This window comes from Electrona antarctica, assembly GCF_951216825.1.
Source record: "Electrona antarctica genome assembly, chromosome: 22".
Lineage (NCBI taxonomy): Eukaryota > Metazoa > Chordata > Actinopteri > Myctophiformes > Myctophidae > Electrona > Electrona antarctica.
In genome coordinates, this window is record NC_136805.1 from 7,132,945 (window position 1) to 7,147,625 (window position 14,681).

The 14,681-nt window shown below is 45.0% G+C and overlaps 1 protein-coding gene across 1 annotated transcript in view; it reads left to right on the top strand.

The window, feature by feature from the left end:
• Window positions 1–1,303: 1,303 nt before the first annotated feature.
• LOC306915664 (ankyrin-3-like) overlaps window positions 1,304–14,681 on the top strand; it is a 74,420-nt gene continuing 61,042 nt past the window's right edge. Inside the window, exons 1-9 of the mRNA XM_079493142.1 lie at window positions 1,304–1,396; window positions 3,418–3,615; window positions 4,345–4,443; window positions 4,925–5,023; window positions 6,362–6,460; window positions 6,723–6,818; window positions 7,683–7,755; window positions 8,835–8,894; window positions 10,421–10,456. Coding sequence (XP_079349268.1) covers window positions 3,460–3,615; window positions 4,345–4,443; window positions 4,925–5,023; window positions 6,362–6,460; window positions 6,723–6,818; window positions 7,683–7,755; window positions 8,835–8,894; window positions 10,421–10,456 — 718 coding nt within the window. The 5' untranslated portion in view covers window positions 1,304–1,396; window positions 3,418–3,459. The remainder of the gene's footprint in view (window positions 1,397–3,417; window positions 3,616–4,344; window positions 4,444–4,924; window positions 5,024–6,361; window positions 6,461–6,722; window positions 6,819–7,682; window positions 7,756–8,834; window positions 8,895–10,420; window positions 10,457–14,681) is intronic.

The window sequence follows — 14,681 nt, forward strand, 5'->3', positions numbered from 1 at the left end:
AAACCTGTTCACAAGGACTTACTTCTGGACATTATTTAGGTAGCGCGCACATATTTTCAATGCCTTCGGCAGAGTTCAAATGAGCCATTTTAATCGCGATTAATCGCGATTAACTCCAGGATTGCAGTGCGATTAATCGCGATTAAAAAAATGAATCTATGCCCACCACTAGTTTGCACCCAATCTTTTGCCCTCTGGTGGCGGGCGGGTGGTGTCACAGTGTGACACACAGACACAGTTTTGGCCAGCTTCTATAGTTAGTGCTCACTTCGTTCGCAATAATAGTAACAACATTTCGTTGCTGTCGGGAGGAAACCACCTAACTCCATTTTTGAGGTTTTTGATACAAATAAATAAAAACCCTGTTGTTTTGTGTCTTACAGAAGGGCTTCACTCCGTTGCATGTGGCTGCTAAGTATGGGAAGATAGAGGTGGCCAACCTACTTCTACAGAAGAATGCCCCACCTGACGCTGCTGGCAAGGTATGGCTTACACACACACACGCACACACGCACACACACACACACACACACACACACACACACACACACACACACACACACACACTCACACTCACACTCACACACAGAGGACAAAAGGATCTTCAGTAATTCACTTCCCCTAAGTCATGACAATACTAACATAATGTAATTCGATACAATGCAATCAAATGTAATACTGTCAGCATTACAGTTCTAGTGTGTTTAGCTGAAGAAAAGAGAAAACACAATGGAAAGTTGTTACATTAGATGTGTGTACAGTAAGTGTGTCACTGTTCAACAGTGGACTATTGGCATAGGATACTTCAGTGTTTTTGTGTATATAATTGTTGTAATGTATATAATTCCCCCTAGGTGTAATCAATTGCCTATGCGAATTGATTGGGACGAAACCTCCCATGTCTATACCAGTGATTATTGGCACCAGGTGTCAAGTGATTACTTGGCTTCTTTTTTCAGAGGCGTGTTCAGAGTCATGTGTTGAGTAACGTCTGGGTTTCCAAGGCTATGTGTTGAGAGACCCAGTTGAAGGCGCTGGCACCAAGCGTTCTTGCTTCTTGAATGTCACTGGCATCCAAACACTTTGTCTTCCTTCTAACAAACACACACTTGCACAATCCCCGGGTTGGGCTCTGAAGATGAAGATAGATCCCAATCACGGCTCAAAGCTTTCACAGCAGTGTTGGGTGGAAACTCTACTCACGTAACACCTAGTAACACAGCCTCTCCCTGCGTGCGTGTGCGCACGTGTATGTATGTGTGTGTGTGCGTGTGCTTGTGCGTGTGCGTGCGTCCAGAGCGGACTAACCCCACTGCATGTGGCATCGCACTACGATAACCAGAAGGTGGCGTTACTGTTGCTCAACCAGGGAGCGTCCCCGCACGCTGCAGCCAAGGTAAGGCCCCCCCCCCGACGGGGTCGTCTTCCCCTGTGTTCCCCATGGGTTCTCTGTTCATCCCCCATGTTCCCCATGGGTTCTCTGTTCATCCCCCATGTTCCCCATGGGTTCTCTGTTCATCCCCCATGTTCCCCATGGGTTCTCTGTTCATCCCCCATGTTCCCCATGGGTTCTCTGTTCATCCCCCATGCACTTTTAGGGCAGGGGTTTTCAACCCGTTTCATATCAAGGCCCATTATTTATTCTGCATTTGAGCCATGGCCCACCAATTCATGAGATGTAGCCTCTCGGACCCAAAACTATTATGTTATCGTTGACACGCAGTTCCATGCTGATGGTAAACGTTGATCAAAATAACAATTCTTCTACATTCGCTAATATTGTGTTGACTTTTTGAAAATTAAGTAATGCAGATGTTTAACAATAATGTAACTCCTGAGAGCGTAAAATGAAACCAAATGGATGTATGTACGCTGTACGGGTCTCATTGGGTTTCATCTTACACTCTCAACAGTTAAAGCTCTATAAGGGTCCATTTGGTTACCAACTCTCCGTCATTTAGCTGGGGACCACCTGGAACCACCTCAAGGACCACTGGTGGTCCCCGGACCACTGGTTGAAAAGCAGTGTTTGAGGGGTTAGGGGTTGGAAGCGGGGAACAGACAGACACACTCCCCTACCTGACTGAGGTGAAGCTAAATTCAACACACTATGCAAGTATTGCAGCCAATATAGGGCCTCGCAGGAGGCCACGAATGTACGTCATGCACTGCAGCAAGCGGTTTCTCTCTCTTTGTCTATCTGTCTCTCTCTCTCTCTCTCTCTCTCTCTCTCTCTCTCTCTCTCTATCTCTCATGTATCTTTTCTCTTTTTGTCTGTCTCTCTCCATCTCTATCTCTCTCGTGAATCGTTTCTCTTTTTGTCTCTCTGTCTATTTCTGAGTGAAAGCAGGCTGACCTAGTTACAGGCTTTGTTCTTCATGACAGGCAATTTTACACATGCACCCCCACCCTCCACACACACACACGCACACGCGGACACACACGCACACACACACACACACACGCACACACACACACACACACACACACACACACACGCACACACACGCACACAGTGCTGTGCTGTGCTATGGGTGGGCGGCATGACGCTCTGCGATTGGCCCGCCAAGGATGCCTCCTCAGTGACATCATAGCTGGCAGCCAGCCGCCTCTCCGTTGAGAGAGCGCATGGCGCTGCTGGAAACGATGAGGACGCCGCTTCCTGTTGGCATGCATGTTCAGCAAGCTGAGGCCGCCATGGCAATAACGGGCCGCTAGTCCAGACGGAAAGCAAACACTAGCTTGGCCACAGCCGTATACTTGCCTGACGCCTTGTGTAGTCCTACAGAGCAGTCAGAACGCCTTGTGTAGTCCTACAGAGCAGTCAGAACGCCTTGTGTAGTCCTACAGAGCAGTCAGAACGCGGCAACTTCAATGCAAAGAAAAACACTTTTTGAATTAGACTACTCATCAACAGCCGCCCCTCTCTGTCATGTCAGTGTACAAAGACCAGAGACACAACGCAACACTGTTTTGTTGTAATGTTATCAATATCAATAATATTAGTACTAATGACTAGGGCATTCACTTCTAGTCATTTTTACTAGTTGACTAGTTTACTAGTCGACTCGTTGTTTAACCACCTATTATGTTTAAAAAAAAATTGTACATTTAAAAACTGTGTACATTGGTGACTATAACTATAATCTACCTGATCTTGAGGCCTACATTTTTTTCTTATCAACTAGTCAACTAGTACCAACAAGGTCGACTTGTTGCTTAATGCCCACATTGTCCATGTTTGTCCCTAAGAAACGAAAGAAGAAATAAATGCAGAAAGAAACAAAACTGAAGAGCAAGGAAAGAAATCACAATGGAAATAGTTGACTAAATAATGTGCACAAGCAAACAGAAGTAATCTCTCTCTCTCTCTGTCTCTCTCTCTCTCTCTCTCTCTCTCTCTCTCTCTCTCTCTAGAATGGCTACACACCACTGCACATCGCGGCTAAGAAGAACCAGATGGAGATCGCCACCACCCTGCTGGAGTACGGCGCGTCCACCAACGGCGTGACGCGCCAGGGCATCACCCCGCTACACCTGGCCTCCCAGGACGGCAACGTGGACATCGTCACCCTGCTGCTGGCGAGAGACGCCAGCATCGACCTCGCCAATAAGGTACATGGAACGCTGTGGGCGCTGCAGGCGTGTTCTCTCCTCCGCATCGTCATAGTGCCCATACCCGAGACGGGGTTGGCGAAAGGACCTTTCTGTGTGGAGTTTGCATGTTCTCCCCGTGTCCCCTAGGGTAGGTACCCTCACACACAAAACATGCAGTAAACTGCCTCTCCCTGGCCACCCGGGGCGCCTGATGGAGGGGAAAGGAACTGGTTGGAATAATGTGTTCCTTCCACGTGCTACGTCCAACCGGGGAAACTCCCCCCTGTCAGGTGAAAAGAGGCGGCTTGGACTCCTCATGCATTGAAGGAAGCATGAGTTCAGTCCGTTGCTCTACCCAGGGGTTACACAATTGTGGGATTAAATAATAATAATAATAATAATAATAATAATAATAATAATAATAATAATAATAATAATAAAAAAGGTACATGGATGGATGGACGGCCACTTTCTGTTTGTCCGCACGTTGCCTACTTTTTATCGTATGACAAAGAGCTGATCTCCAAGTCAACATCGCGTCACACCGCAGTGTATTGTTGGCTTGAAGATCTGTTCTTGTTGGCAGTGGTGGAAGAAGTACTCACATGTCTTACTTGGAGTGAAAGTATCAATACCACAATGTAGAAAATACTCAGTAAAAGTCTGATTTACTTACTTTAGTAAAAGAACAAATGTATTGGCACCAAAAGTAAAAGTACTCATTCATTGTCTCTTCTCCCCATGCAGTCTGGTCTGACTCCACTCCACCTGGCTGCCCAGGAGGATAAAGTGAACGTCGCTGAGGTCTTGGTGAACCAGGGGGCCGCCGTGGACCCTGAGACTAAGGTACGTACAGCTAGTCACAGTGCTGGCTCCATGCAGCAGCTTGTCCAATTAACAGCTATTTTCACACATACATGTCATTTGCCTTGGTGATTCCATTAGTAATGTTGACAGCAAGACAAAGCAACACAACAGAGATAGGAATAGAAATATTTTATTTATATATAAAGAACAAATCGACCGAAGCCTAGACCACAATTGTGTGGATTGTGACATATCCTCATTACAATCATTTTGCACTCAACTAGTATCACAGCTAAGGTTGTGACAAGGGCATGTATAGTAGTATATGCAGAACCTCGCTCCCTATTACAATTTACACAATCAAGGCATGATCATGAGTATTGCTCAACATGTCACATAGATTCAGATCATGTACAGGATATTGCACTGTGTGGGTGTAAACCGTTACAGATGGGAGAGAAAGGGGGAAGTAATGCTTTCACGTGTCCTTGAAGGAGTCGTACGCTTTGTCTCTCCTCAGTTGGGTTACAATCCTCTGCACGTGGCCTGTCACTATGGCAACATCAAGATGGTCAACTTCCTGCTCCAAAACCAGGCTAAGGTCAACGCCAAGACCAAGGTAACTATCACGTGCGTGTGTGCGAGTGTGAGTGTGAGTGTGTGAGTGTGTGAGTGTGTGTGTGTGTGTGAGTGTGTGAGTGTGTGTGTGTGTGTGTGTGTGTGTGTGTGTGTGTGTGTGTGTGTGTGTGTGTGTGTGTGTGTGTGTGTGTGTGTGTGTGTGTGTGTGTGTGTGTGTGTGTGTGTGTGTGTGTGTGCGTGCGTGCGTGCGTGCGTGCGTGCGTGCGTGCGTGCGTGCGTGCGTGCGTGCGTGCGTGCGTGCGTGCGTGCGTGCGTGCGTGCGTGCGTGCGTGCGTGCGTGCGGGAGTCACTAATGCAGTAATCTCTCAGTCAAGATAAACCATAGAGTTATAAATAATTTAGACGGCACCGGAATTCCCCTCCCATCCACTTGCATGGAGTTGCTCACCCAGCAGAATGAGTCATTATTATCACCCCTTCTTCTGGGTTGGGCTCCGGGCTCTTCTTCTGGGTTGGGCTCCGGGCTCTTCTTCTGGGTTGGGCTCCGGGCTCTTCTTCTGGGTTGGGCTCCGGGCTCTTCTTCTGGGTTGGGCTCCGGGCTCTTCTTCTGGGTTGGGCTCCGGGCTCTTCTTCTGGGTTGGGCTCCGGGCTCCGTCCGTTTTGGGGCCTATCTACGTCATTCAATTCAACGGAGCTTTCATGAACGCACCGGGCCGAAAGCATGAACGAGCACCACAAGTCGTGCGTGTGTGAGTGCGTGCACTGGCGTCACATACGCACCCATTGTAGTGACGTAGATAGGCAACAGTTTAGCTAGAGCTGCAGTACCTATGAATCGGCCAGCATGTCCATTTGGCTTCAATGCTTCCCCTCGGTGGCCGGGGACCCCATACCGGGGACGTATATATTATTATATATATATTATTATTTAATTTTTTTCACCAATCCTCTGTCAGCCAGTTGCTAAACACCTGAAACCACTTTGCATTGAGCAGCAGTAGTTGGCGGGGCACGAGGCCTGGGGTATTAGAAGATGTATAATTCTACAATACAGGGAAAATTAGTAGGCTAGATGTGCTTCGCCTTTTTCTTTTTTTTTCTTTTATGTTGGAAAACCATGTTTATTTTTACATATTTCAAATGTGTCTGGAGGAGGACTCTCTCATTATGGCTCAATTATTCTTTCCATTCTTTCCCCTCTCTCTCTCTCTCTCTCTCTCCCCCTCTCTCTCTCTCTCCCTCCCCCTCTCTCTCTCTCTCTCTCTCTCTCTCTCTCCCCCTCTCTCTCTCTCTCTCTCTCTCTCTCTCTCTCCCTCTCTCTCTCTCTCCCCCTCTCTCTCTCTCTCCCTCCCCATCTCTCTCTCTGTTGTCTCTACAGAACGGTTACACTCCTCTCCACCAGGCGGCACAACAGGGACACACTCACATCATCAACCTACTGCTACAGCATGGAGCCAATCCCAATGAACTCACTACTGTTAGTACACACACACACACACACACACACACACACACACACGCACGCACGCACGCACGCACGCACACGCACACGCACACATACACGCCAGTCATAGTTGTCAGACATTTTCTCAATGTTTCCCAATATCCTTTCTGCATGTCAAACATAAAATAGCCTTTAAGTGAAGCTATCTTTGACATGTTAAGTCCTAGTGTTAAGTGTCTCAATTTCTCTCAAATAATGAGCGTGGCTAAACGGCGGTGTGTTTCTCTTTGTGCAGAACGGTAACAGTGCGCTGTCCATCGCCAGGAGGCTGGGCTACATCTCTGTAGTGGACACGCTGAAGGTGGTCACAGAGGAGACTTTGACCACGACGGTGAGTGAGGTCACTGGCACTGTGAGGCGCAGTGGAAATGTTGTTTATTCGTGATGAACTGTGACCCCTCTCAGTTTGCCTCAAGCTTTTCAGGCCGCCGCGACCCCCCAAAATAATCATATTTTAACTGGGGAACACCCCCCCCACACACACACACACACACCTTGACAAGCTCTTGGAATGTAGGAGTTGAGGCATTACATTTAGTTTGACTCGGTTCCACAGATAAATATTGTGAAAATAGCCGATGTATACCAAGTAGCCAAGAAATAGTACCTCTTTATCAGGTACTAATACTATTTCACAATTTGGTCCGCAAATTCATCTGGGGACCCCTCTGGGGGTCCTACAGGTTGAGAACCACTGTGAAGATATAAAACCCCAGCTTCTCTGTTCTAGGGCCAATATTCAGCTTGTACTTGGGCTATTTTTGTCAAAGAGATTCGATGAAGAAGGAAATACTAGTGGGGCTAGTATAGAACCATGTGGGGGGCTCTGACCACAGTATAAGTGACGGTTTAATTTAGGCCTGAAAAAAATGTCTTCTAAATCCTGACAGTTTTCTGAAATACCTATGTTTCTAGGCCTATATCACTCAATATTTCATGTCACGGACCCCAAAAATGATCTGTAATTGGCCTCCGACCCCCATCTGAAAATATGTTGTTCCAGGGACCCTCCAGAAGCAAAGATTTGAGTTAAAAACGTAAAATATATTCCAAATTTGAGGCACATTTTCACGATTTTTCAAAAATAGCAGACCTACAAGCTCAGCTTGTAGATCTGCTATTTTCCAATAGCTAAATTATAACAATGTTTAAAACACCAAAAGGGGTTAAAGCATAATTTCTCTCCTTTTGACAGTCTGTGACCGAGAAGCACAGGATGAACGTCCCGGAGACCATGAATGAAGTCCTGGACATGTCCGACGACGAAGGTAAAATTATTCCACCGTCGCCTATCTGCTTTAATTTGGTAATTTTGTTTGGTTTTATTGATCCGCTGAAAAGCTACGTTGCACAGCTAGAGCACAAACTGCAGCACCATCAGCACCATCATGGTCTAAGTCTAAGGTCTTATGCTCAACCAGCGACTACTGTCGTTTTAAGTGTGTTAAATCCACTCACAGACTGGGGATTCTTTTTTTTTCCTTTTTTGAGTGGTGCAACCACTCCAAGGAACAGCATGTCCGTGTTAACCTATGTGACTATGAGTACCAGTAGGGGAAAAAGTGGCGCTGTTGTGCCAGAAACAGAGAGAGAGATAGTGCTGCACTGTTGCCTGCTAATGAGAGAGAGGGGGGTTGGGGGAGAGGGGAGTTGCACCACTCACGGGTGTGATTTTTTGAGTGGTGCAACCACTCCAAGGAACAGCAATGTCCGTGTTCACCTATGTGACTGTCACTATGAGCACGAGTACCAATGAGTACCAAAAGTGGCGCTGTTGTGCCAGAAACAGAGAGAGTGAGATAGTGCTGCACTGCTGCCTGCTAATGAGAGACAGAGAGAGAGAGAAAGAGAGAGAGAGGGGGTGGGGGAGTTGCACCACTCAGTTCACACGGGTGTGATTTTTTTTTAACAAGAACAGCTTCTACCTTCTCCGCTGGATCCCAAACATTCTTGTCCCAGAGCTGGTACCATGAGTGCCAAACATCCTCTTTTTTTTTGTCCAGAAACCAGATGTTGTTATTATGTAGACCTGAATGGTTTCAACAGATGATCCACCCAACTTACATTTTCATCTCCATAACGTTGTCCATGATCATGAACGTGACTGGAGTTTCATTTTGAATCAACATTTTCTTTTTAAATCAAAAAATAATGAATATGAATTAACACGAACTCTTACGAAAAGGTCGACCCGGATAAAATGAAATAAGTTTGGAATGAAACCCCTCTCATCCTCATCCTCATTCTGATTGTTTTTCATTATGATTTGATCTTGATTTCTCAAGGTATATATGATTTTGCGCCATCCTTTATTTTCCTCTAATCCGTCTCTTCCATCCTGGCACAGTCCGTAGAACCAATGTCCCTGAAATGCTCATGGAGGACTATTTCTCTGATGTGGAAGAAGGTATTTTTGTTCATCTTCATCATTCTTTTTTCTTTTCCTTCAATCATACTTTCCTTCTTTTCCTTTTCCTGTTTTTTGTATATGCATCATCCTTTGTGATTTCTCTTTTTCTCTTCATTTTTGTTCCTTTTTTTTTACTAATCCACATCCACTAATCCACATCTTTCATTTGATGCAAAATCAGGAGAGTAATTTTGTTAGTGAGAATGATGCTGGAGAAAGTTGAGAGGGACGCAGACAGCAGAATGATGCTGGAGAAAGTTGAGAGGGACGCAGACAGCGTAGTACAGTAGAGAACACAGACAGCTGAGAGAGAGATACCGCTACTATAGTGTACTGGTTCCCAAACAGTGGGTCGTGGACATATTTTTATGGGTCCCTTAATTTTTTGTTTCCTAACATTTTGTTTTTAATTATTATAATTTCAAAAAACATTCCCATAAGAAAAAGTCCCTCTGCACACATACAATGGACAGGTGCGTCGGATAACAGGGAACTGAGAAGTAGAGAAAAAAAGATGCCTGCATGGTCTATGTATTCATTTATGTTTTCCGACCGGCGCTGGTGCATGCCATGGTCTTGCAAAGTTGCACCATTTCCATTTAGCTGTAAAATAGTCGTATTGGCTGCATACGTGCAGTAATACGTGCAGTAATTAACTTGATCCAGGTGTCAGACGGGTTAATCCCTGCACTTTTAAGTCCTGACGGCGCCACTGTAGCAGAGCCTTCATTAGTATTTAGTATCATCAGTAACACCTGTGAAGGAAGTAGGGAAGATGCCCAGGTTTTTTCCAAAATGGCGTGTGTGTGTGCATACATAGAGCCCATACTCCCCCCTTTGGCTCCAGAAGAGCTGCTCTCACGCTGGGATTTGGTTGATTGGGGTATTCACAGTCAACAGAGTATTCTTCCCTTCCTCGTCTGCAAATATGTCATGACTGAGACAACACAGGAGACAAAGACAGTAGGAAAGCTCAGAGGGACAGTGTATGGGGAGACAGACAGTGTGTGGAAACAGTGGAATATGCATTTGTCCCGGTTGCCGTGGTTACCGCCTGCGCATGGTATTGCTGAGTGTGTAACACTAACACATTTCTTTTCATTTGCTCTTTCAGACCACACACACACACACACACACACACACTTGTCAGTCACTGCTTGTAGTAGCACACACGTTGGGCAAACATAGCATCAGCTGTCTGTGTGTCCGTGTGCGTGTGACTGCGTGCGTGCGTGCGAGCATGCGTGCGTGCATGCGAGCATGCGTGCGTGTGTACTTAGTGCACTTTCTCTTGGAGTGTCTCTAAAGCTTTCAGCATTTGGGTCGAACTATAACTTTCTTACAGTTAATGAGAAGGAGGGAGGGTAGGAGATGGAAAGAAAGAGACAGACAGACAGACAGACAGACATACAGACAGACAGACAGACAGACAGACAGACAGACAGACAGACAGACAGACAGACAGACAGACAGAAGTGTGATTTGGGCTGCCTGTCTTAAACATAGCCTTTGTGTTTGAACAGAGATGGATGTGGGGAACATCTGCATCAGCTACTCCTGTAAGTCTCAAAGCGTGGTTTTGACTAACCACGCTAATCAAGTGTGGAGTGGTATAACCAAAACTGATAAACTGCTTGGGGCTGCTGTGCATGTTTGTTTGGCTGTATGTGTGCAGTGTGTTGCTCTGTGTGTGCACATTTGTGTGCACATGAAAGTTTTGTGTTGTGTTGTCAACTCTCACATGAGTGGTGTGTGTATCTTTAGTTGTAATGGATTTAACAAGTTGTACACCCCATGCTTAAATGCATAGATAAACATGCACACAAACACACACATATACACGCTAGCACGCACACACACACGCACGCACTCACACACACACACACACACACACACACACACACACACACACACACACACACACACACACACACACACACACACACACACACACACCCCAGGTGGGAAAAAGCAACATTTGACATCTCCAACAACACACACAGGCTATATTAAGACTGGCCACAGTGTTGTCCACTGGCCAAATGCATTCCTTTAGAAGCTATATTCTTGCATTCCAAACTCAATATGTTCTGGCTTGTAAAGTACCATAATATACCATATAATAGATCTGAGTTGATACAAAATAATGTAACACTTACAGTATCATCTTGACATCATGTTGTACTAGGAACAATTCCTAATTTTCTCCGGTTCCATCAACCATTTTACATTTAGTCTGTTAGTCAAGAAAAAAGCGGAATAAATGTGTGTGTGCGTGCATCATGCATGCGTGTGTGCGTGGGAGTATATGTCCCATGCATGCCAAAGGGTTTGTGTACCCCTGAACTAAATATAGTCTGACACTTCTACTTCATGTTGCAGCCGCATCGTGCCAAGATAAGCAGGCCACCTGCTACTCTGAATGCACGGCCACATGCCTTCAGTCTGAATGCACGGCCACATGTCTTCAGTCCCTGCAACCCATGTATTGACGTGTGTGTTTGACACCAGTGGTTCAGTGAGCTCTGTTTTGCTTGCAAATTCAATACAGCGGGATATGATATGCCAGTTTACTAACGACCACAACATACCACGGGGTGTCTGCAGCTCCTATAAACGTTGAGTGAAAAGTCTTGAATTATGTCTCGTTAATACCAGGCCTCAAACTGTGTTAAATACTGTCTTAAGTCTTAATTTCCATCCCAGTGGTCCAAGACAGGTTCTAATAAACAGGTTCTAATAAACCTGGTGTTAGCAGTAACTAAGTACATTTACTTGAGTACCGTACTATCAAGATGTTGACACATTTGGAAAATAATTAGTACTTTTACTATTTTTTTTATATGATGTTTTTGACATACAAGGAACATGGTACACAAAAACTAAAACTAAAAAAAACACCATCAATGACAAAACAAAACAATAACACATACCCACCCACCCACACACCCACCCGCTAGCCCTGAGGGGAGAATAGACTGTATAATAGAATTATAATTATGTACAATAATGAATAATTGGGAGAAGAAAAAAAAAACTTGTAGGCAAGAGATGACCATATAAAAGAAGCTAGGGAAGAGAGGGAAATTAATCAATTGTAGTTAAAGAATTAATATATAAAAGAAAAGGGTCCCAGGTTTTAGAGAAGTTATTCAATGAGCCTCTAGTTGAGAATTTAATTTTTTCTAGGTGAATAAAGGATGATAGGTCTTTTAGCCAGGATGTCGTGGCAGGGGGGTTAGGATTCTTTTAGCCAGGATGTCGTGGCAGGGGGGTTAGGATTCAGGATGTCGTGGCAGGGGGGTTAGGATTCTTTTAGCCAGGATGTCGTGGCAGGGGGGTTAGGATTCAGGATGTCGTGGCAGGGGGGTTAGGATTCAGGATGTCGTGGCAGGGGGGTTAGGATTCTTCCAGTGAAGCAGAATGCGGCGCCTCGCTATGAGGGAATACTTTTACTATTATGATTGATTTATTGAATACTGGTACTTTATTCATCATAAATGTAATCAGTATGTTGTGGTACAGACATACAGTAAAGATAACACAAAAGAAAGTCATCAGGATGCGTTTCCATTGAGGTCCTATATGTATTATATTTCAATGCCAATACTTTTGTACTTTTACTCAAGTAATATGTGTAGCACAGGGCTACAGGCCATTTGATTGTAACAGAGTTATTTATTTGTGGTAATGCTTCTTTCACTCAAGTCAAAGATCTGACTTAAGTGAACTTAAATGTATTTCTTAATTCAATTAAATTCAATTATCAAAGTATCAAATCAACAACAAGTTGTCTCAGGACACTTTACATGTAGAGCAGAGACCCGATCCCACCCCGAGCAAGCAATTTTGCTACAGTGGTAATTGGTAAAGAAACATTCCCAAGAAACTTCAAGCAGACCCAGACTCTACTAGGGTGGGCGGCCATCTGCCTCCACTGTGTCAGGGGAATGAAAGAGAGAGAGAGAAGAAGAGACAGAGAGGGAAATACAGGCAAATACAAGTAGTAGCAATAGCAATAATAATAAATATAACTAGAAAAAGTGCCCTTCTGGGCACAGGTCTCCACCAGGAGGATAGGACTGTGTGAGATGTTTGGCAAAATGTTTAGGAGTAATATAAACATGTTTGCTTTTGATGGCAATTGGATGACTTGAGGCATTTTGTTCCAAAAATGTGTTTTGCAGAAATCAACCTGTTGGTGGCGCTATAACAGGCCAATGTGAAAAGGGTGGGATATATTCCTCAGCCTAGTAAGAAAATGTGTGAAAGATTTCACGTAAATTGCATGCTGCGTTCATGATTTGAGGCTTTTGTTCAAAACGGGGCAATCTTGCAAACTGTGAAAGCCAATTATAGCCAATTAGGATGGAATATGAAATATCGGACAGATCCGACTTGAGCACATGACCATAGAGATACTGTGTAACGATTTGTGAGATTTTTGGACAGAATCTGGAGGAGTAATATCAAAAAATGTGTTTTACAAAAGTCGGCCTCCTGGTGGCGCTATGAAAGGCAGATGCGGAAAATGCAGGTGAAAGGTTTGTCCTTGGCCTCTAGGGAGTGTGCATGCAATGTTTCACGCAGATCGGTGCAGTTTTAGGTAAACAATGTGAAAAGCTGCCTCATGGTGGCGCTATAACAGGCCGTTCTGGAAAATGCAGGGCAGAGGTTCATCGTTGGCATCCAGGGAGTGTGTGTGCAAAGTTTGGCATCGACCGGGTTAACGGTGCCGGAGATTAGCTGGTAACGGACGGACGGAAGGACACACGGACACACGGACGGACACACACACACACGGACGGAGTGCAAAACATACTCTCTCCCCATGCCTTCGGCCTGGTGGAGACAATAATGTAAGATAAATATAATAATATAATACAGCCAATGTAGCCGGCTACTGTATGTTCCACTATACATCACAAGTCTGTCGTTGCACCGTTGCCTCACCACAGCCCTCTACTGGAGGAAGTGTTTTGAATGAATGAATGCATTTTATTTGTATAGCACCTTTCCAAACATATAGTTACAAAGTGCTTTACAGACGGGTTATAAAACAGTAATCATAAAAACATCAAAACAACAAAACATCAAAACATCAGAGACAATAAAACAATTAAAAACAGTATTAGGAAAAACACTTGGTATACAGATGTGTTTTTAAAAGCGTTTTAAAAGAAGACATTGATTCTGCTAACCTAAGAGCCAAGGGCAGGGAGTTCCAGAGGGGTACCCAGGAAATCTTCTCTTCTGGGGGTCCCCCCTGGCATTTTGAGATGGAGTTCCACGGAAAAGCACCTTGCCCAACAAGTAGGAAACCCATACACACACCCACTTGCTATTCTTATCCAGCAGTTAGTTCTACTGTATGTGCTCTCTCTCTCTCGCACGCACGCCGCACGTGCACACGCAGTGTATAAACTAAAGTTAGAGCAGAAAGCCTAGGCGGGAGAAAGTTGAGCATGGACAAAAAGCGAGAGAGAGAGAGTGACAGCGTATTGTACATGTTGCAGTGGGGACTGGAGTAGGGTGTGTAAGGGCTCAGTTACGGCTATTTTCGCACACCCACTGGAAATGGCAGATTTACAAGCTCACAATGAGTTGCATTGCGATGCACTGTGAGCTTGTAGATTCACTAGTTTGGGTGCTGGGGAGATTGTCGAGTTTCCATTTTGGGTCTTGAGCTAAAACGTTTGGGAACCACTGGTAAATTGTACATTGTTGCTGGTGGGCAGTAGGATCCTACTGGTGGGCAGTAGGATCCTACTGGTGGGCAGTAGG